This window comes from Rhincodon typus, chromosome 1, assembly GCF_021869965.1.
Source record: "Rhincodon typus isolate 14 chromosome 1, sRhiTyp1.1, whole genome shotgun sequence".
NCBI lineage: Eukaryota > Metazoa > Chordata > Chondrichthyes > Orectolobiformes > Rhincodontidae > Rhincodon > Rhincodon typus.
This window is the reverse complement of record NC_063332.1, coordinates 62,675,940-62,700,668: the sequence shown is the minus strand read 5'-3', so window position 1 is coordinate 62,700,668 and position 24,729 is coordinate 62,675,940. Positions and strand designations below refer to the sequence as shown.

General features: G+C 39.2%; 1 protein-coding gene across 2 annotated transcripts in view; it reads right to left on the bottom strand.

Moving 5' to 3' along the window:
• rab3c (RAB3C, member RAS oncogene family) overlaps nucleotides 1–24,729 on the bottom strand; it is a 162,924-nt gene that overhangs the window by 54,822 nt on the left and 83,373 nt on the right. For both annotated transcript variants that reach the window (XM_048601837.1, XM_048601827.1), the window contains exon 3: nucleotides 2,536–2,654. In XM_048601837.1, coding sequence (XP_048457794.1) covers nucleotides 2,536–2,654 — 119 coding nt within the window. The remainder of the gene's footprint in view (nucleotides 1–2,535; nucleotides 2,655–24,729) is intronic.

Genomic DNA, 24,729 nt, shown 5'->3' with positions numbered 1-24,729 from the left:
CTAGAGGTGAGGATTATACGACCAACCATGAACTCATTGATTGGTGGAGCAGATTTGATGGGCTGAATGTCTGCTGCTATGTCCTGCGGTCTTTCCTCCATCCACATTTTGATGTCTGTCTTTAAAATAAATTCCCATTCAGGTGCTTGCTCTGTTCCTTTCCTCCTAGGATGCATTTCCATCAGTGCGCTCAGCTCTCTAGGTGGTACTCACCTAAGGCCCTATTCTGTATGTGCCAACCTAATGATAGTTGGCAGCTTGTTGTATGATAGAAATTCTCTGTTTGTTCTGTTAGGAAGGTCAAAGCCTCTTTTTTGGTGTCTGCATATCTGCATTGCAAGCAATCACAATACTCTAATTAAAAGAAGCATGACTTTTCTTTCTGTAGTCCAGGGTGCTGTAGCCAGATTTGATATCTTTACTGATTACCCATATTTTATATCCGTAGGCATTAAGGTTCAAAATGTGAACATTAGAGCACCCTTTATTTCATTCTTCACATCGTTTTTAAATCATTTTTCAAAAAGTAACTGAATCTATCAAATATTTTATTAACCTCCTGTATGGAAAAATTTGAGAAGTAGAAGTCGAATCTCTAAGAATCGACATGGTAACTCTTTGCTTTTGAACAGAAATACTTAAATAATTTGCCAATTCATCTTCCTTCTACCAGAATCTATGGTTCAGAGAGACACAGTAATGGTGCTGAGGACATTAATTTTCACTCTTTGCTCATAGCTTAGTTTGTGAATTCACATTTGGATCATCAATGATTCCTGGTAAAATATACACAAGATGGATGAGAGGTGTTTAGACTTAGTTTGGATAAACCAAGTGGTAGGGGAAAAGGAAGTTAGCATAAATATAAGCTAACACCAGTGGATGTTCCACTTTTTCAGTGAGCAACTAAATTAAATCACCTACTAAATCTTATCCTCTCATTCAACCCCAAACAAAATATTACTTAATTTTAAATAGAAAAATAAGTAATCCTCCATCTGTGAACAGGGAACGCCTCTGTTGACTGCTACCTCTATTAAACTGTCAAGAAACATTTTAACTTATTGCATGCTGCTGAAATAAAAACTGAAGTTGGCATTAAACCGAAGGGGCTATCATATGAATCTTTCAAAATTAATAATAGGACTGGATGAAGTGTTGAAGAAATTTGTTCCCTTTCACTTCAGCAAAATAACAAGTTGACACACACGCACGCAAACAAACATATGGAACCTTTCCCTGTCAAAATATTCATTTTGTCTTATGTTGGTGAATCTCTTGAGTTGCTTATAAATGAAAATTAACAATAATGTTGAATTAATAATAATTTCTTCAACAATTAAATGACTGCTTTTATTCATTAACGGAATTAACGTAAATGTTGCTAGCTAGCTGAGCACGTATTGCCTATCACTAATGATGAATGAAAAATAAATTTATGTCCTTCACATGCCTTTGTTAGAAAAATAACTAAATATTGGTATAATTTTCCTTAGTTCCATCAATAAAATTTGCATTACTCAAACACTGCAGCAACATAAATAATCTGTGAATCTCACTCAGCAAGGCTTGTGGTGAGAAGAAGAGCTGCAACAGAGCAGGCAAAGAGTGAGAACACAATGATAGCGGGGTGGGGGGGAGAACAAAAATCTAATAAACTCAGAGCTCTGTGAGTTTACCTACACCGGATGAACTTCAGTAGTTCAAAGAGGTTGTCACCATCACTGACTCAAGAAGGACAGGAAAGTTACCAACAATGCTCACAATCATGAAAGAATAAATAAAAAGAATTCCAGGTTAGGGGAGGAAATTAAAAATGACAATCTCAAAACTAACAATCTCTGGATTACTTCTGGTGTTACCCATTAGCAAGAGTAAAACTGGGAAGATGTGGAACATGAATGTGTTGCTTCAAGCGTGTGTCAGGAGGGAAGACAACAAATTCTTTAAGCATAGATACCAGTTCTTCAATAAAAGGCTCCTATTCAAAAGGGGCTGGAGGCAGTGAGTGAGAGGGCTGGGGTTGGAAGCAATGATTGGGAGGGTCAGATAGGGAAATGTAAATGAGAGGGATGGCTGGAGGGATTGGAGAGAGGAGCACCCTGCAAGACAGTCAGAAGAAGGGGTGAGCTGGAAGCAATAAGCAGTGATCAAGAGTTACACTGAAAGACTTAGTAAGTTATTAAGTCTTTGTACGTTTGATCAATCCATGTGTCTAGGAGGATTCTAATGATTGTTTCTGGCACAAAGGAAGATGGTCATTGTTGTTGTAGATCAGTTATCTCCTTTTCAGGACATCTCTGTTCCTGAGGGTAGTGAAATAGGCCTAAGCATTTTCAACTACTGTATTAAAGATCACCTCTCTACCAGAAGGTCAGAAGTGGGAATGTTAGCTGATGATTGCAATGTTCATCATTTGTGACTACTCAGATACTGAAGCAGTCCATGTTCAAATGCAACAGAGCCCTTTCCAATAATTTGCCCACCAAAGTTGCTGAAATAGTGTAGCACAGAAAAACTTTTCTTTACACTCACCAGTCCTGCACGGCATTGAAAGATTCTTCATTTGTGATGTCATACATTAGGATAAACCCCATAGCGCCACGGTAGTAAGCTGTGGTGATTGTCCTGTAACGTTCCTGCCCAGCTGTGTCCTACATTAAAAAAGAACAATATCAATATAAAGAGCTCCAATACATGTTTTCAATTCTTTTTCAAATGTAAAATCTGCTGTAGCCATGGCTAAAAGGCAAATACAGTAGCAACCGTATTATTTCAGGAATATGCTGGATAGTATGGTTGTGCTGCTACAGCTTGCAATTTACAATGGCGTCTTCATGAACAATTGGTAAAAGCTTTCTTCAGAAAAATAGCTAACTATGGAAAAACCAGTTAAAGCTGAGTGTTGTCGGTCATAACTTAAGATCCTGGCTGTAAAATTCAATTGCTTAACAGCTGTATTTCTGAAACAATGGATGCAGATTTGGATTCAAAGTGATGTTCACTCCACATGTGAACATGTACAGTGTAAACTTTATTGAGAGCCATTCCAGGCAAGATATTAGCTTGAATGCTGGGAGTGTGAACAGTACTATGCAAAGCAGGGAGACTGTGATATCAGTCAGTGTGGAACACTGAGTTGACTCCAACAGAGGCATTTTTGACCTCAGTATTCCAGATTATGAAATCAAATCAGAAAGTCCAAAAAAACCCAGCAGTCTGCCAGTATCTGTGGAGAGAGAAACAGTTAATGTTTCAAGTCCAATATAGACTTCTATGAAACTGAAGGGGGCTGAAAAAGTGATGGATTTTATGCTTTTGGAAAAAGCGGGGAGAAGGAGCTAACAGAAATATATGGCAAAGGTGCAAAAGGCGAAGGGTGTGCTAACGGACCTGGAGAGAAGCTACAGATGAAAAGTAAGTGTTGATGATAGATGGTACATCAGCTTTGCTGAGAGCAAACCCATACAAACAAGATGCTGGGGTGAGAGGGGGTTATTTTGTTTTCTTTTATTTCAGCCATTCCCCCCTTTTCACCTCACTTCTGAACATGTGTTCAGCAGGAAGGAACAAACAATATTTATTAATCAACCTGTTCAGAGATGTTACTACACGCCTCTGGATCAGGTGGGACTTGAACCTATGTCTCCTGGCTCAGGGATCGGGACACCACCACAGAAAACACCCAGTGCTATTTATTTTTCTTTTATATCTACAGATGCACTTACACAAAAGTGAACGTCTTTTTCCACATCACCAAATCATCCATGGTATTTCTTTTTCCGTTCATTGACGACAATGAATAAATCACCCTTTTTCTAATCCAATAATTTATGTACAAAGCCTGTTAAGGAAATGCTAACTGTCAAAGGTTAAGAGAGGGGGAGCAGGCTACTTCAACATGGAGTTGGAGGAGGGACAACAGTGTTTTTCTAAGTAGAACCAGTGCAGTTTTTTTAAAATTTAAACAATTTTTCTAATCAAGTGTTCAGAGATGTTATCAGACCTCTGGTGCAGGTGGGACTTGAACCCGGGTCTCAGTTCTGGTCGCCCTGTTGTAGGAAGGATATTAGTAAGCTGGAGAGGGTTCAGAAAAGATTTACCAGGATGTTGCCTGGAATGGAGTGTTTGAGTTATAAAGCAGAGGCTGGATAGGCTGGGAGTTTTTTCACTGGAGCGTAGGAGGTTGAGGTGACCTTATAGAGGTTTATAAAATCATGAGGGGTATAGATGAGGTGAATGGCAGGTGCCTTTTCCCTAGGATGGGGGAATTCAAGACTAGAGAGCATATTTTTAAGGTGAGAGGAGAAAGATTTAAAAAAGACATGGGGCCAACATCTTTACACGGAGAGTGGTTAGTGTGTGGAATGGATTTCCAGAGGATGTGGTGGATGCGGGTGTAGTTACAACATTTAAAAGTCACACTGTTCTGAGGAAGGGTCACCGGACCGGAAACGTTAACTCTGTTTTCTCCTCCACAGATGCTGCCAGACCTGCTGAGCTTTTCCAGCAACTTTGTTTTTGTTCCTGATTTACAGCATCCACAGTTCTTTTGGTTTTTATTTAACATTTAAAAGTCATTTGGGATAAGTTAATGAATAATAAATGTTCGGAGGGATATGGGCCAAGCACAAGCAGATGGGACTAGTTTAGATTGGGATTACGGTCGGCATGGATTGGTTGGACTGAAGGGTCTGTTTTCGTGTTGTATGACGCTATGTTTCTATGAGTCTTGGTCCAGAGGTGGGGATACTACCACTGCACCACAAGAGGTCCTACTTGTGCAGTTTAAAGAGATCATTAACTGCTTTCAGGTGAGATGCCAATTGATTTCTCCTGGCTACTGTGGAGTTCTCTTATTAATGGTTGGCAGTTTGTTCTACTATTTACAGTTGTTGAAGTCAATGGGGAGAGATCTGAAGAAGTTGGTTTAGTTTCACTGATCCCACTCATTCCACTTGCTGCAGTCAGCTATTTTCCAGTAATTTCCGGTCCTTGGGCTTGCAGCATGATAGGGAGAATTAGCAAAGGGGACACAAAGGAGAACAGCTGGAAGAAGGAGGCACAAAGTGCTCTCCTTAGAGGTCATGTTCACTTTGATTTGATTTGATTTATTATTGTCACATGTATCGTAATACAGTGAAAAGTATTGTTTTGCATGCTATCCAGAAAAATCATAACTTACATAAAAACATCAGTGTGATAGGACAGAGGGCAAAACATAGTGTCACAGCTCCAGAGATGCTCTCAGATGTGCTGAGTATTACCAGTGTTTGCTGCTTTTATTTCTTTTAGTCAATACTATGTTGCAGAATTGTGAAAAAGAAAGGTAGATTGCTTGCTACATGTGAACAATGCCATGGAAGATCTGCGAGTATATTTAGTAACAGTGGAACAAAGCAAAATAATGTGAATGCTGAAGTTCTGAAACCGAAATGGAAAGAAGTGACATAACTCAGCAAGGCTGGCAGGTTGGGTCATGTCCAACATGACTCTTCCTAGAGTTTCAAAGAAGATATGGATTGGACTAGAAACGTTGACTCAGTTTCTCTCTCCCTGGGTGCTGCCAGACCTGCCGAATTTCTTCAGCTTTACTGTTATTATATCAAATAAATGACTTGATTACCATCATTTAAGAACCAAAAACATTTCCTCCCACTTATCTTGTTATACAGCTCTCATTCCCAAAAGCAAATTAATGGGTGTGAGCTTACAAGGCTTCAGCTGGTAGAATTCCTAATTAAAGTACCTGCCCAGTAAATTGACATGATCATATTCTCATTTCATTAGAGGAGAATTTTCTACAATAATCACCATTCCATTCTTCAGACCCTTAGGACATTGATTCTACTGTGACAGGCCAGCTATATTCCTGATTTAGATAATCTGATTGAACTCAAAGTGTCATGTGACCTTAAGTCTGTTCCTTCCACAAATCCACTTCACTCCACTCAGCCTCATAATCTGAGAAGGGTCTATGTGGTTCCTCACTATTCCTCTCCCAAAATTAAATGAACTATAGCCCCATAATACTCAATTGACTTACTTCCCATATTGTTAGTTCTTCGTGTGACAGATAATTCCAATTCTCCAAAACTTGGGAATCAGCATGTTCCACATAATATCTAATGCACTTACTCTCATAGCTTTCAATTGTATCTCTAGCTAGACATCTTAAACCAACAGTGTTTCCACATCAGATTGCAGAAGAGTCAAAAGGAGCAGATAGCAGACAGAACACAGGCATTCTGTGCATGTTATTCTGTGCCATATTATCATTAAGTCCACTGCAATCTACAATATCTTGTAAACAAACCAGTGATGACTGTTTCTGAAGTCAGTGGAACTGTTCCAATGTAGATTCACTTACATGCCTTATCAAAACTATATTGTATTAAATTACATTAAAATTTTATCAAAAATATTTATCAAAATGTTGTTATGGTCGGCAGAAAAAGAAACCTTGTGATTTTAGAAAGATTACATCACAATATATAATCACCCTAAAGGAAAAGAAAATAAGAATGGGTGTTCATCTAGTACGTTTCCTGGCTCCACGACCTCTCAAAGTAATTTTCAAATATAGTTTTCCAATGGTTCAGATTAGCTGATCTCACACATGACACACAGTTGGGAATATTGCAACTAATCTGAATATCACTGCGATGGAGATAGTAAACCAAAGTTCCCGATGATAACTGTTGGACTGTCTCTGGGATATCTTTTCAGCACTTATTATCCAGATTCATACATGAAAAATTGGCATCAGTATTTTCAATAAAATGCAGTAGGACATCTTTTTTATTACATTAAATTATAAAAACATCTAAGCTCCAAACATACTCATACCTCTTACAAGCTCAGCTGAAGTGGATTAATACTAGGAACCAGTATTAAAGTGATCAGCACCATTCTTTAGTAAGTCTTCCCTTTAGTATAATTGTATAATGGTAACAATTAACCCAGTTGGTATGGTATTTACTCTGGGGTTTGATGAGTCTTCAATAAAATTAATTTCAGTACAAGCACAACAGCAAAAAATATTTTAGCTGATGTCTAGCAAGTTAATGTTGGTGAAATAACCATCATGTTTTACTATAACTGTATGTTAGGTAGTCAACAGCTTTTCAACCTTTGACTTTTTAATTGTACACAGCATTATAAAACAAACTAATTATAGCATAAACATGATACCTACCAAAATTATAATTTTAAACAAATGTTCACAAACACAAGACTGGATCCAAATATTTTATAAAATGGTAAAATAATGCAGATGCTGGAAATCTGAAATAAAAACCAAGTATTAATTGCTTTTATTTGAAGCTGTTTTCCATCCGCCACCCCTTCGACTTTCTCCAGTTGTTTATATCATCCTGGATGACAGTTTGTGTTTATTTTCAGGCCTGTGTCATTGCCACTGGAGTCAGCTATCACAAAGATGAAAGAATATATGACTTATCTCAGAGATTTCCTCCTTCTGGAAAATCATTTAATTGTTGACCAAAGCCACTGCAAAATGACAAGAGAACATTCAGCTCCTTGAACGCAACAGCAGTGCATATTTGAGTTGGAGGAACAACATCTCAGTTACCATTAAGACAACCCCTAGGACTTAATATTGAGATCCACAACTTCAAAGTATGATCTCTGTACTCCCCACTCTGCCCCAACTGGGTTTTGTCTGTGTCTTTTTGCCTTGCTGTCAGCAGAGTGGACCCATTTTCTCCTTTCCATAGATGACAGTTGCCTGCATTCAACATGTTTATGTCTCTTTTTCCATCATTAAAACATTTAAAAGGCAACTGGATGGGTATATGAATAGGAATGGTTTACAGGGATATGGGCCAAATGCTGACAAATGGAACTAGGTCAGATTGGGATATCTGGTCAGCGCAGACAAGTTGGACAAAGCGTCTGTTTCCATGGTATATGACTCTATGACTCTAATTGAACCAGGAATTCACAATTTGAGAATGATAGATATCTTTATTCTTATTCTTATTTTTATTTCTTTTTCTGTCATTCAAATAATTCCCAAATTATTTGTCTCCTGTACAGATAAGTTTTCTCTACTTTAGTAGTCAGTGATTGAGTCTAGCTATTGAAAACATTTTCATATTACTGCAGTATCATGAGCATTTCACTTAAAGGTTCAATTGCCTACAGTGATTCCAAGATTGTTATAGAACAGACGTTAAACATCTCCAAAATAATTACTGCTTGCATAATTATACAACCTTATTGCAAACTGACCTTATGGTACAACACGAGAGATGAGAGAAGCAGCAATCATAGATAGGAGATGGCTGTGACCAAGTGATAGAGGGCTCATGTACGCACAAAATTAGTCACTACACAAGTCATCCTAACAGTGTATACATTTGGTGAAACACTGGAACATTCAGTGTACAGCAGGGTTGAGTGGTGTGACACAAAGCAAGAGAAAGAGAGAATCAGAAAGAGAGATCACTGCAAAATAAGGAGACCCAACAGTACAGCAGGATGGGGGGTGGGTAGAGTGTGGTGACGGTGTGGAGAAAGAGGGGGAAAAGTTGAAAGTGTTTGGTTTGAAAAGTGGAAGGCCTGAGGACAGAGCAGGATGAAAAGAGTGTGAAGAGAGAGGGGGAGGCGGGGGGGAGAGAGAGAGAGAGACAGAGAGAAGACTGTGAGAGCAACTTTAAAAAAGATCTGAAAGTAAAATGACAGCACAGCTGGTTGTTTGGGGAGCCTGGAGGTGAGAAGCATGGGCCTGAAGGAGTCCAAGAATACAACAGTCATGTGAGGGAGCAGGAATGTCAAGTTCAACTTAAAAGAAATGGAAAGTGTAATCAGCCCAAAACACTGCATTGTTGGTGATGAGCGAGTAAGATTTTTTAAAAATACACAAATGTTCCATAAATCTTTAGCATATTTCTATTAGGTTTAGCTAGTCTAATAAATAGTGTGTGGCAGGGCGCATCAGTCTCCTGGAATGTGCAACCTGTTCCATATGGAAACTCCAACATACTCCTTGTGTCCATTCAAATGGGAGATGTGAAAAAGGAATGGAGTAGGAATAGGTTATAGTACAGGAAGGGGAGTGACACTGTTCCCTGCAGCAAACGGAAAGAGTCCAGCCTGTTATGTTGGCTGCCTGGTGCAAGGGTTCGAAACATCTGCTCAGGGCTGGAATGGAATTTTCAGTGTGCGGAAGGAGGAGGGGGTTGAGGATGGTGGGGTTCCAGCCGTCACAGTCCAACAACATAAGAAGAACTAGGAGTGATGTTCTGCATGGACAGCATGAGGAGGTATGCAACAAATTAGTAAGCCAAACTTCAAATGTTATAATATTAGCACAACTGCATGAGCCGTGCTGAAATTGGCATTGGGCACATAGAGATGAATACAAGGCTCAAAGATGTGTGGGAGAAATAGATTCTGGTTTGTGGGGCACTGCCATCAGTACAGGGGAAAGACAGGGCTGCAATATTGAGATGGTTTACACCTGAATCTTGCTTAGGCTAGTGAACTTGCAATCTGCATAACCAGGGGAGTGGAAGGGATTAAAACTGGAGGGGCAAAGGATAAAATGTGGAAATATGTGGTACACCAACAAGTAAAGACAAACTAAGAGAGGAAAATCGTAGTATGGGAAATGAGGGTCAGGAAATTACAGAACGAGGCAGAGAGAAAAAAAACCAAGGAAAACATCAACAATTAAGACTAGATGTTACAAAGAAGACAAAAAGACAAACCTAAAAGCTTTGTATTTAAATGTGCATAGCATTCAGAATAAAATAAAAATTACAGCTTGCATTTTAGTATGTAAATATGACCTGATAACCATTAAGGAGACAAGGCTGAAGGATACGAAAGTTGGATCCTGTATACTGAGGGGTATATAACAGTTAAGAAACACAGGAAGTTCGGGAAAGGTTAATCAAACATCGCATTTTTGCAATAGTCAGAGCCGAACTTGGTTCAGGAGATCAGGATATTCAATAAATTGGGTGAAAATGAGGAACAGTAGACAGAATAAGTTACCATTGGGAGTGATCTACAGGATCCCTAACAAAGTATACAAGAAGAAATATTGGGTCCTTGTGATAAAGGGACAGCAGTAATCATGGGTGATTTAATTTTCTTATAAACTGAAAGGAAAATCAGATTGGCGGTCATAATCCAGATGAGAAATTCACCAAATGATTTTGAGATTGTTTCTTGGAGTAGTACATTCTGGAACCAATGAGAGAACAGAGAACATTAGATTTGGAATTGTGTATTGTGACAAGATTGTTTTGTGATCCCAGAGTTGTTATCTATCAATAGCACCAGCCACAATATGAATGAATTTCAAATCTAGTTTGAAAGGGAAAAGATTGGGTCTAAGACTAGTATTCTAGAGCTAAATAAGTCAATGATGTGTGTGAGAAAGCTGAGCTAGCTGAAGTGAACTGGCGCACTGAGCTAGAGATAGATCAATATAGATACAGTGGCAGATATTTAAGGGGATATTTTAGAATACTCAGGATAAATGTATTCCTATTATGTAAAAAAAAATTAAAAGGAGGACCTACCATTCATGGTTGACTAAAGAAGTTAGGGAAAGCATCAAACTTAAGGGAAAAGCATAGAGAAGTGACAGGTTTGATGATTACTTAAAACACAAAGAATTGCAAAAAAAACCTAAAAGGTTAATCAGAAGGAATAAGTTATAAAGCTAGCTGGAATGTGAAAATAGACGGCATGAGTTTCTACACAATTAGAAACGAAAAGAGTAAGTAAAATTAGTATATCTCCTCTGGACAGTGAGAATAGGGATTTAATAACTGATAATCAGGAAATGGCAAATGAAATGACCAAATATTTTGCTTCTGTCTTCATTTTAAAGGATACAAAAATAATTTAGTAGTAGCGATAAAACAGAAGAAAGGAGAAAGCAACTCAGCAAAATTATAATCATGTGGGAAGTGGTACTAAGCAAACTGATGCAGCTGGGAGCTGAAGAGTCTCTGGGTCGAGAAACCCTTAATTTTAGGATTTTAAAGGAAGTGGCTAATGAAATAGTAGATGTGTTGGTGTTAATTTTCCAAGCTTTGTTCAATCCGGGAAATGTTCCATCAAACTGGAATGCAGAAGATATAATCTCTCTATTCAAGAAAGAGGGAGGAAGAAAGTCAGTCAGCTTGATGCCTGAAAGTGTTAGAATTGATCATTAGGGAGATTACAGCTGTGTTCTTGAAAAGACTCAAGGTATTTGGGAAGAATCAGCATCGTTTTGTCAAAGGGAAATCATGTTTAACCAATTTATCGGAGTTCTTTGACAGAGTAATATGTGCTGTGGATAAACAGGATCCTGTTAATGTATTATACTTGGATCTCCAGAAAGTATTTGTCAAAGTGCTAAGCCAAAGGTTATTGTGGAAATAAAATCTCATAGTGAGGGGAAAACATATGGAAATGGATAGAAGATTGGTGATAGAGTCATAGAATCATACAGCACAGAAACATATGCTCTGATCCAAAAAGTTTATGCTGACCAAGTTTACCAAACTAAACTAGTCCCACTTGCCTGCATATGGCCCATATCCCTCTAAACCTTTCCTATTCATGTTCCTATCCAAATGTCATTTAAATATTGTAAATGTACCTGCAACTACCACTTCCTCTGGCAAATCATTCCACATACAAGCCACCCTCTGTGTGAAAAAGTTGGCCCTCAAGTACCATTTAAATATTTCTCCTTTTACCTTAAACCAGTTCCTTCTAGTTTGGAACTCGCCTTTCCTAGGGAAAAGACCTTTGCTACTCACTCTATCTATGTCCCTCACGATTCTATAACCCTCTTTAAGGTCACCGCTCAACCTCCTACGCTCCAGTAAAAAAAGTCCCTGTTTAGCAAGTCTCTCCTTAAAACGTAAACCCTCCAGACCCGATAACATCCTGGTAAATCTTTTCTGAACCCTCTCCAATTTAATAATATTGACAGGTATTGACCCTGCAGGGTCTGTGCCAGTCCCTCAACTTTTTACAATATGTAACAATAACTTAGGTGAGAAAAGTGAAGTCATGGTAAATACATTCAAAGACAACACCAAGTTAGGTAGGAAAGTATATTGTGAAGAAGGCACAGAAAGTTGGAGATGGATAAACAGGTTGAGTGAGACGGCAAAAATTGGGCAGATGAAGCATAACCTACAAAATCTGAAGTTGTTCACTTTGGCAGGGAGATTAAAGAAACAGTATTATTGTAGGACTGAACTGAGAAGGAATTTCTTCACCCAGAGGGTTGTTAGAGGAATTCTATGGAATTCCTTGCCCAGTGAAGTAGTTGACGCTACTTCAGTAAATGTTTTTAAAAAAAAGGTAGATTTTTTTTGAACAATAAAGGAATTAAGGGATACGGTGAGAACGCGGGTAAGTGGATCTGAGTCCACGAAAGGATCAGCCATGATCTTATTTAATGGCGGAGCAGGCTCGAAGGGCCAGACAGCCTACCCCTGCTCCTAGCTCTTATGTTCTTAAATAGAGAACAACTATGTGACTCCAAGTTACAGTGAGATCCAGGTGTCTGGCACATGAACTACAACAATATCAGCATGCAGGTACAGCACATAATCAAGAAGGCTAATAGGATGCTGCCCTTCATTACAAGAAGCATTGAACATAAAAATAAGGATATTATGCTTCAGTTATACAGGGAATTGGTGAGACAACATCTTGAGTACTACGCAAAAAAACCCAAGAAACTGGATACTGGAAATCAAAAACAAAAACAGAAATTTCTGGAAAAACTCAGCAGGTCTTGCAGCATCTGTGGAGAGAAAGCAAAGTTAACATTTTGGGTCTAATGACCCTTCTCCAGAACACCAAGACTACTGTAAGTAGCTTTAGTCTCTTAATTGAAGGAAGGACATAACTAAATTTGATTGTGGTTTCGAGGAGATTTACTAAATTGATAACTAGAATAGAAGGCGGTACGGTGGCTCAATGGTTAGCACTGTCGCCTCACAGCGCCAGAGACCCAGGTTCAATTCTACCCTTGGGCGACTGTCTGTGTGGAGTTTTCACATTCTCCTTGTGTCTGCAGGGGTTTCCTCCCACAGTCCAAAGATGTGCAGGCTAGGTGGATTGGCCATGCTAAATTGCCCATAGTGTTCAGGGATGAGTGGATTAGGTGGGTTATAGGGGAATGGGTCTGGGCGGGATGCTCTGAGGGTCGGTGTGGACTTGTTGGGCCGAAGGATCTGTTTCCACACTGTAGGGATTCTATGAAATAAAAGGTAATAATGAGGAACAAAGAAATGGTGGAGGAACTGAATAGGTACTTTGCGTTAGTCTTCACGGTGAAAGACACCAATAGCATATCAGAACTTCAAGAGAGTCAGGGGCAAAAATGAATGTCGTGGCCATCATTAAGGACAAGATTCTAGGGAAGCCGAAAAGGTCTGAAGGCAGATAAGTCACCTGGATAGGATGGACTACACCCCACAGTTCTGAAGGTGATAGTTAAGAAGGTTGAAAAAGCATTGGTGGTGATCTTTCTGGAATCACTGAAGTCAGACAGAATCCCAGAGAACAGGAAAATGGCTAATGCAACATCCCTCTTAAGGGAGGGAGGCAAAAAACAGGAAATTATGGGCTGGTTAGTCTGGCCTCCATTGTTGATAAGATTTTAGAGTCCATTATCAAGGGTGAGGGTGTGGAGTACTTGGAAGTGCATGGTAAAATAGGATGGAGCTAGCATAGCTTCATCAAGAGGAGGTCATGCCTGACAAATCTGTTAGAATTCTTTGAGGTAATTTGCTAGTTAGACAAAGGAAAGATAATGGATGTGATTTATTTGGATTTCCAGAAGGCCTTTGACAAGGTGCCACACAGGAGTTTGCTAAATAAGGGAAGAGCAAATGGTGTTAGGGTCAAGGTTTTAGCATGGATAGAGGATTGGCTGACTGGGAGAAGGCAAAGAGTGGGAATAAAGGGGTCTTTTCAGGATGGCAACTGGTGATGAGTGGAGTTTCACAGGGATCAGTGCTGGGATCACAACTATTCACGTTATACATTCACAATCTGGACACAGGAAGCACTGAACATAGAAGGATTCAGCAATAAAACAGGAACTGGAGGATTGTACAGACCACAAAAGGCTGAACAGGCTCTTACTGAAATGAAGATAGTTCATGGATCTAATGGAAGTCTTCCAAATTATAAAGGGTGAACACGAGAGAGAGAACCTCACAGTTTTATCGCTCAGATTAGAAATAGGTCAGGAGGAGGCTCGTGGTGTGTAAACATTAAGGTATATCAAATTGGTCAAATGTCCCATTTCTGTGCTGCACATTCATTTGATGTTATTCAGTGCTTCATCACAGGTAGAAAGAAATGTTTACACCAAGCGTTAGATTTTTCTCCACAATCAATGCAGTTTAATCCTGCAGTGTTCTGCTTGCTTTAATATTCTTTAATAGTCTTTAATATTCCCTAATTTTCAGTAACTCTCCTTTAATTTAAAATAACTTACCAATTCTGCTGCGCAGCAGCTTGAGGCAGAGAAAACTTTTGGGTTAACTTTAATAAACACATGCTCTTTGTTATCCTGACACTGGTCAGTTGAAGCACTCCATCGTCCTTGACCTTAAATCCTTTTAGGTTCTTAAAGATCTCAAATTTGAATTTTCCTTAATTTTGACAACTACAAAGTTTGAACTTCTCAAGTCTCTCTCCAAAATTGGGAGTTTGTAACTTAACTGACAAAGTCCTGATGAAGGGTTTCAGCCGGAAACGTTGACTTTCCAGTTCTTCGGATGCTGACTGGCTGTGCTTTTTCAGCTCCACCTTTATTGATTCATAAATCTAACCCTCACTTTGTTTTTCTATTTATAGCTTTCCTATAACATATGCAGAAACTATCTGTATGACTCCAGCTGCTTACTTGAGGCCTTGTTCAAGCTCAATATCACATTCTCTGATTTTGTATTCTCTAATTCTGACTGTCATTTTGCATTGCTTCTTCTCCTTGTACTGCCACCTTTAATGTCTATTTGCAAGAAGTTTGTGTATTTCATTTAAGTTTATTTACTTTCCTATTTCTTTCCAAAACATATTCACATTTTGATTTTGAGGTTAATTTTGCTGTTGTATTTTGTCCTGAACTTTTTTTTGCAGGAAAACACTAAGGGATCATGTTGCTTTTTTTCAAAAAGGAAGTGAAGGAAAGAGTCTGTAATTTGGTTTTATTAGTTTTTCTCCAATGACAGTTAATAGTTTGCTTCTTTGTCCTGGTATTCTCCACTCTGCACTGCAGAGAATTGACAACACATGTCCATTACAAGTTCAAGCTGCTCAATCCAGTTTGAAATTGGTATTAACCTTAATGATAAACAAACCTATAGAACCAACAAGTCTGGGAAAAATTAACAGTCATTTGGACAATTCTAGATTAATGAAGGAAACCCTGTACCAATTTGTGAAAGGTAAATTATGTTTAATTAACTTGGTTGATTTTTTTAACGACGATTACGTGGTTGATCGAGTGAATATGGGTCTTCCAAAAACTTTTTGACAAAATATCATACAATAGATTTTCCAGAAATTTGGAAGATTATGAAATATAAGGGGCAGTATCAACATTGATTGGAATTTGGCTGAAAGACAGGAAACAGAGAACGGTTTATTTTTCAGACTGGAGGAAGGCATACAGTGGAGGCCTAAGTGGACAATATTAGAAATACTGCTTTTCTTAATATACATTAATGACTTTGGTTACATGTTTAGGGTACAATTTCTAAAGTTTATGTGGACAAAATTTGTAAATATTCTGAAATGTGAGGTGTACAGTGATAAATTTCAAGGGGACAGATGTGCTGATGGAATGGGAAGGTTAGCAGGAGATTTGACACACGTTGGAGATGATAAACAGTATGGAAAGGGTAGCTGGAGAGAAACTGTTCCCATTGACAAAGGGTCAAGTACTAGATGAAACTGACATAAAGGGAATGCCAAAAGAACCAATGGCAGTGTGAAGTAGTTTTATTTTATACGTTATATGGTTAGGACATGCAATGCTTATATCTTCTAATCAAGCTGTTCAGAGATGTCAGGTAGAAATTGAACCTGGGCCTCCTAACTCAAAGATAGGAGCACTAAGACTGCACGACAAGAGCTCTCTTTAAGGCTTGGAATGCACTGCCTAAGGGTTTAGTGGAAGCAGCTGGGGTTTATCTTAAAACAGTCTGCAGTAGGGATTCCACATTCAGAAAATCCAAAGCAAACAGGGTTGTCTGATTTCTGAGGACGAAGCTTTGACACAAAGAGTTAACACATGCTGGTTTGTCCAATCCTGAAGCATGCAAGTTGTATGTGGGATTATTATAAAGTTATCAATATAAATGGGATTGAATTGCCTCAAAGACTTGCTGCAAGATTTTGCGTTAATCACTGTAGGAAATACACCAGTGTCACATCCTGGATCAATGATTTGAAAAGGAAATCATAATAACGAAGGAGGGATAAAAAATAGACTGACTATATTCCATAAAATATGGAATGAAGTAGTGGGAGTTGACAAAAATAAATGCCTCCCACTGGCAAAGACAAAACACAGGTAGCCATCCACACAGACTGCAAGAGCATTTCCAAAACAATGCATCAACAAACGTTTGTTCCAAGGACAATCCCAGAATAGAATATGCTGCCAAAGAAAATAATCACAGCTCCATCACTTGAAACCTTCAAGACCCAGTTTCAGATTCTTTCTGCTTAAGTTTTCATTACAAGACTGCAGTCTCTGCAGAAAATGCCTGATTTAGCCAGGCCTAGTCATATAAATTCTTCCTGCAGCTTCTTTGCAACTACTCTGGTAACATTTTTGAGTGAAGCATGCGTCAAGAATATCTAAGTTTCTCAAGCACTGCCAATGTAATATCTTTAAATCGATCTGTTTACCTCTGCATCGTGCTTCTTTCAATGTTTCATATTTGCTGCATATTTCTCTCTTAAACTGACTAGACCCCTTTGCTGGCATTAGATATAAAACTACAGATGCCCAACTTGCTTTTATAATGTTAATTGCGATGTGCCAAAAATAAATCAAAACAAGTTGGTCTCACTTTACAGCATGAGGTCAGCACCACTTTTTAAAATTTATTCACTTGTGGGATGTGGGCATCGCTGGCTGGCCTGCATTTCTAACCCATCCCTAGTTGTCCTTCAGAAGGTGGTGGTGGTGAGCTGCCATCTTGAACCACTGGAGTCCACATGCTGTGAGTTGACCCACAGTGCTTTTTGGGAGGGCATTCCAGGATTTTGACCCAGTGACAGAGAAGGAATGGCAATACATTTCCACGTCAGGATGGTGAGTGGCTCAGAGGGGAACTTGCAGGTGGTAGCGTTCCTATGCATCTGCTGCCCTGGTCCTTCTAGATGGAAGTGGTCATGGGTTTCAAAGGCGCTGATCTTTGGAGAATTTCTGCAGTGCATTTTGTAGCTAGCACACACTGCTGCTATTGAGCAACATTGAACACAGAACATAGAACAGTATAGCACAGTACAGGCCCTTCGGCCCACGATGTTGAGCCGACCTATTATCCTACTCTAAGATCAAACTACCCTGCATACCCTACATTTTACTATCATCCATGTGCCTATCCAAGAGTCGCTTAAATGTCCCTAATGTATCTGACTCCACTACCATCGCTAGCAGTGCATTCCATGCACCCACCACTCTCAGTGTAAAGAACTACCTCTGATATCTCCCCTATACCTTCCTCCAATCACCTTAAAATTATGCCCCCTCATAATGGTCATTTCCACCCTAGGAAAACGTCTCTGGCTATCCACTCTATCTATGCCTCTCATCATCTTGTACACCTCTTTCAAGTCACCTCTCATCCTTCTTCGCTCCAATGAAAAAAGCCCTAGCTCCCTCAACTTTTCCTCATAAGACCTGCCCTCCAGTCCAGGCAGCATCCTGGTAAATCTCCTCTGCATCCTCTCTAAAGCTTCCACATCCTTCCTATAATGAGGTGACCAGAACTGAACATAACACTCCAAGTATGGTCTAACCAGGGTTTTATAGAGCTGCAGCATAACCTTGCGGCTCTTAAACTCAATTCCCCTGCCAATGAAAGCCAACACACCATACGCCTTCTTAACAACCCTATCAACTTGGGTAGCAACTTTGAGGGATCTATGGAGATGGACCCCAAGATCCCTCTGTTCCTCCACACTGCCAAGAATCCTGCCAGTAACCCTGTATTCCGCATTCAAATTCGACCTTCCAAAATGAATCACTTCACACTTTTCCAGGTTGAATTGCATCTGCCACTTCTTTGCCCAGCTCTGCATCCCGTCAATGTCCCGTTGCAACCTACAACAGCCCTCCACACTATCCACAATTCCACCAACCTTTGTATGATCAGCAAACTCACTAACCCACCCTTTCACTTCCCAAAACCATGTCATTTATAAAGATCCCAAAGAGCACAGGTCCCAGAACAGATCCCTGCGGAACACCACTGGTCACCAAGCTCCAGGCTGAATACTTTCCATCTACTACCACCCTCTGTCTTCTATTGGACAACAGCCACATTTCACCGAATCCCATGCCTCCTTACTTTCTGAATGAGCCTACCACAGGGAACCTTATCAAATGCCTTGCTAAAATCCATATACACCACATCCACTGCTCTACCTTCATCGATGTGTTTTGTCACATCCTCAAAGAATTCAATTGGGCTTGTGAGGCATGACCTGCTCCTCACATAGCCATGCTGACTATTTCTAATCAAACTGCGCTTTTCCAAATAATCATAAATACTATCTCTCAGAATCCTCTCCAATAATTTGCCCACCACAGAAGTAAGAGGGAGGGGGTGGATGCTTGCAGATGTGATACCAATTGGGTGGGCTGCATTGTCCTGAATGGTGTCAAGTTTTTTTTGAGTGCTGTTAGACTTGCACTCATCCAGGCAAGTGGGGAGTACTCCACCACACTCCTGACTTGTGCCTTGTAGATGGTGGACAGGCTTTGGGGAGTCAGGAAGCGAGCTACTCATCACAGTATTCCTAGCCTCTGGCCTGCTCTTGTAGCCACTATGTTTACCTGGCTCCAGTTGAAGTTCTGGTCAATGGTAACCCCCAGGATGTTGATAGTGGGGGATTCAGTGATGTTAACACCAGTGAATGTCAAGGGACGGTGATTAGATTGTCTCTTATTCCAAATGGTCAATGCATGGCATTTGTGTCGTGTAAGTGTTACTTGCCATTTGTCAGCCCAAACCTGGATATTGCCCAGGTCGTGCTGCATTTGAACATGTCATGCTTCAGTATCTGTGGAGTCGCAAATGGTATTGAATGTTGTGCAATTATTGGCAACATTCATACTTATGACCTTATGATGGAGGGAAGGTCCACCACCCAACAAGCACTAAATCTGATGTGTCTGTTCCGTTATGTATCATTGTCTCCCAAATTCTTTGCAACTGTGGGCTCAAGACATAAAAGCGCCACTTTAATCAAATTGGTAACCTCACTCAGAGGCGGTGAACTCACAAGGTTCATGAAAAATCTTATTAGTGACCTTGAGCGCTTGAGTGTGAGTTTGAGTTCACAGTTGAGTAAAGTACATGGAATTTTATTTTGTAGTAATGCCTGGGTAATAATGATGCAGAAGTACTGGATACTAACAGTGAGTGACAAATATAGAAAATGATAGCGGCAGGTGAACACTTAACATTTGTCACATCCTGTGGAAATGAGACTACTTAAAAAAATGAGTCTGTCCAGCCCAATATGAAATTGCAGGGTTGATTTTTCAAATGCGTGCATCTAGTGCAAAGTGTTGATGCTGAAAATAACAGAAGTGGACCAAACATCATGAAGAGTAAAGCTGCAATTTCTAGCACTACACTCCTGACAATTCAATGTTAGATAAACACAGGGTATAAATTGGTCATTACAAGTTAAATTTACAATTTGCTTCCTGAACTTAACTTACTGAAGTCATTTGGAAGTAATCAGAAATCTACACAATAACTCATTAGGAGAATTATTTTCATCAGTTATATCAGCACTACTCAATGAAATACAATAAAATTAAAATCATTTTGCAATAATATCTATTTGGCAGAAATGCTTCAGAAAAGTTCAGTTATTATAATCAATTGTCTGAGTGCAATTTCAGAATCTAAGCAGCACAATAACCTTTTACTAATTTGAAGCGTTTTTTTGATAAATCTAATTTGGGTCAATCTTTGTTTTGTGTTTCTTCCTGTTGCAAACTATTCAATTTTTTTTTCAAATAATTACTATACTTGGTTCTCAAAAATATACAATGCATGCTGGTCATGAGAAAAAAGTATTAATGTTAATTATGTTTACGTGTATGAAGACAATAAGTGGATTTAATCCTGCTTTTATATTGACAATATTTACAATAAGGATGAAGTAATATAGATGTTCAATTTACATCTGAAACCAACACCATGTCAGTGACTATGCATCTCCTGAAGCTGCCATCACACAGTGAAATATTTTTGGGTTCTGTCCTTATTTACATATATACTGTCAATGGGCATCAGATGTCAATGAGACCTCCCAGTACAGGTCAGTCTTTTGGAAAGATGGAAAATTGGCCAGCGCAACTGGTAAATGGGAAAAATATTTCTGAAATTTCTCACTCCACAAAAATAGAAATTAATACTTTGTGACTTCAGAGGCCCCCTATAGAACTGGTGGTTACATCATCTGTGCATTATGTGAATATGGCTGTTTGGATGTACGTGCATTGCATTCTACCCACTTCTACCTGATCATTGTAATTGGTGCCTATAACTACGGATGAACCTCATGAGGAAGAAGAACTGCCCCTTCTCTTTAAGAGGACCCAAGTGAGACAGCTTTTCTTGAGTTAACAAACAGCAAATTTATTAAATACTAAATGCAAGAAAAATTAGTGATGCAACACACATAATAGACACAGATTACAATTAAGAGGAAAATTCAGAAAAATGAAAGTCCAAAACAAAAACATGGATTAGTTTCTGTATTGTTCTTGAAGAATGGATAGTTGAAAGTTGCAGCCATTATAGTGGATGTTATTGTTAGTGATGATGTTGATAGTTGAACTGTCAGTTTCATGATCCTTAGTTTTGCAGATTGGTTGAGATTCTGGAGTTCTGATTTCTGTTGACCATGACTGAATTCCAATATTCAAGGTGAAAAAGAGTCCTTTTTTATTCTGTTTCATTCTGTCTAGCTTGCGAGCAAGCTCACTTCCAGCAATCAAAGGGAAAGTCCCATTACCTACAACATAGGGGTGACTAAGGGATGAGTTCTTTGATTGTGACCTTCACAGCAAACTCACGCTTAAACCCAGCCTGGTGCACCTGAGAAGGTTTAGTCCCACAGGATCCCTCCTCCAAGGAGAAAAGTTTCTTCTTGTCTACCCTGTCTATGCCCCTCATGTTTTTATGCAAATCAATCATTCCCCACCCCCCTGCCCTTAGACTCCTCTGGTCCAAGGAAAACAATCACAGTCTATCCAATCTCCCTGCATGACTAAAACCCTCCAGCACAGGGATCATCCTGGTAACTCTCCTGTTTTTCCCCCCCCACTTTATTCATTTATGGGATGAGGGCATCGCTGTCTAGGCAGCATTTATTGCCCATCCCTAATTGCTCAGAGGGCAGTTAAGAGTCAACCACATTGCTGTGGGTCTGGAGTCACATATAGGTCAGACCAGGTAAGGACGGCAGTTTCGTTCCCTAAAAAAGGACATTAGTGAACCAAATGGGTTTTTCCAACAATCGACAATGGATTCACAGTCATCATTAGACTCTTAGTTCCAGATATTTATTGAATCCAAATTCCACCATCTGCTGTGGTGGGATTCAAACCCGGGTCTCCAGAACGTTGCCTGGGTCTCTGGATTAACAGTCCAGTGATAATACCACCAGGCCATCACCTCCCCCATCTGCAACTTCTCCAATTGCCTCCCCCTCTGCACCTTCTCTAACTGCAATCACCTCACTCCCAAAATGCGGATTCCAGAATTGCACACAATACTTTCACTGTGGCTTAACCAACTTTTCCAACAATTCCAGAATAACGTCATTGTCCCATATGCCTTCTTAACCACTTTATCTACCTGTCCTGCTACTGTAAGGGGTAAGGGAACAGTGGACATGCACACCTAAGTCCCTCTGATCCTTGGTACTTCCCAGGGTCCTGCTATTCATTATGTATCCCTTTGCCTTGTTTGTCCTTTCCAAATACATCACCTTACACTTATCTGGAGTGAATTCCATTTTCCACTGATTAGCCCATCTGACCAACCAGTCTATATCCACTTGTCATCTGTCTTCCTTTTAAAAATAACTTTTGGAATTACAAGGTAACAATGGCTACCTTACATCGAAGTTCTGACTGGTGGTCATGGTAAGATCCAATTAAAAATTTCATTAGATGCCTCATAAATAATAGAAGTCGCTGAAATGCTTCTCTACCTCATTCAATTGTTAGCTGTCTGTTTCACAAATGAGAAACCATAGTTGAAAGACAAGCCCACAGTTGAGAAAAATCACAAATAATACTCAAAACATTATTATGAAGGGTAATTCTGAAACAAAGCAGTTAATTTATTTGTTCATGTTGCTACAGTATTGCATCAAGTATTATTTACAAGTTCTTTTCTATGTAATTATATAAATAATATTATCTTCACCTAACTTGGAAAATCAAAAGGAATATTGATTGCAATAATCTGATTGATGATAGTTAAAACTATTTGTCCCTAAGGAAAATTGGAGTGAGAAGAACATTGTTTGCAAATAACCCCAGTGCTGTTAGTGCTTCACTTGGCAAAGTAACAATAGCTTGACAACAAGGCTAGTAACCAGTTATACAGAAACAAATGTGAAATATCTAATTAGGAACATAAGTCAAGAATTTTACTCATTATGCTTGAAATAAACTCTTTCACCCGGAACAACTAGATCTGCAAATTATAACACTTGACTGTTTCAGTGTAAGCTGCTATTAGGCTAGATGTACAGTTTAAAAATGTGAATTAATGCACTGTCTGTAGGCAAGTCAAATCTTTTTTTCACAAAGCACAGGAAGAAAGATTCAGTAGGGAGCCAATAATGTGCTGGAGTGCGGGTAACTGCTTGTCAGGCATTGCAGCATATCTGTGTTCTTGCATATTTTACTCTGCAGTGCTATGCAAACTGGAACTATTTAAGTTTGAGTGTATTGCTTCCAGCATGTAAAGTATCTCAGAGCAAATAGAAGTAAATGGATTTGAAGTTGGGAACAACAGCTCTTTAAGGTTGTTGATCATTCTTACAATAGTATTGCAATACGACAATTCCAGAAATAATTGAAAGTTGATAAACAAACACTAATTTAATGAAGCAACTGTTTCATGCCATGTGTTTTAATGGCAACTACTTTTAAAGTGAACAGAAGTTAGAGCATAGGTCACCTGACAATGACAAACTACAATGCAAATATAAAAAAAATGCATTTCTCCTAATATAGTCCTTTTCATTAAAAAAAATGCATATAATAACATTTGCAGTTACCCAACAAATATGAGTAATAATGAAAATTATCATTAAAGAGCAAAAAGCTGTCTGTTAATTCTAATCTGTTCCACTTTCATCAGTGTCTGCTCATGCATTGCATCAATGTGGGATTGGGGCTGTGGGGGGGAAATGTCATTTTGTGATGAGTATGTTGCCACGGTAACTGTTACTGATCCATTATACTTGCTGGGAAAGGTGGGCCTTTGGGTTGATGGTCTTTCTATACTGTATGCAATTGGTGACAGAATATCTACCTGATCAGTTGTCTGCAGTAAAGGAACAGCCTCTCTAGCTGGATCTATATGCCAGCATGTACAACTATATGGCAGGTTGTTCATATTCACTGTGTGTGACCAAAGCGACAACTAACCTACAAAGGTCCCAAGTTTCCATGTAGGTTCACTCTTGTTGCTAGCATTGAATTTTTGCATTCTAACTGGCTCCCCAGTACTCAGCTCTGGTAATGAAATGACACTTACATCAGTGAAATTTTTTTTTTAATAATTTCACCTTGGTTTTTGTTACTCATTCCTATTGCAACTTTAGCTATTGGAAGAGTAGTTTTTGTGTGACTTCACATTAGTCATTGGACTGGACTATTTTCCACACCTTCAGTAAATGTCCTCCACAGTAAAATTGCCTTGTAGAACCTGTGCTCGACTTGTTCAATTTTTAAACTATTCCTTTTGTAACTTTTGCTGCCATTCCATTTAATTGCTGATAATGTGGAAATGATGTAAAGTGCTAGGGTTTCCCAATAATTTATGTAGGGCTTTAATGCTTCACTTGTGAGCTGAGGGCAAATGTCATTCATCACAATGCTGGTACACGTAACGACTGAAGTAAACTTTCAGACATTCTACAATCTCACTGGTAGCCATTGATATCAACCAATCTAACACTTAGTGGTCAGAATATAGTCCACGGTGATGAGGTAATCAGTTTCTGCAAGAGTGAAGAGGTGGACTCCAGACTTCATTCATAGTCTGACTGGGAGGTTAGAGTGGCTCATTGACATAATTAGTTTGTTATGTGCTACAAACATTGCACTGGTTAATGTGTTTCTAATCTCATTGCACATGTTTGACTAATCAAACACTTCTCATGTCATCCTCAGACTAGACTCAGTTCCCTGATGGTTTCATGAATGTGCTTAAA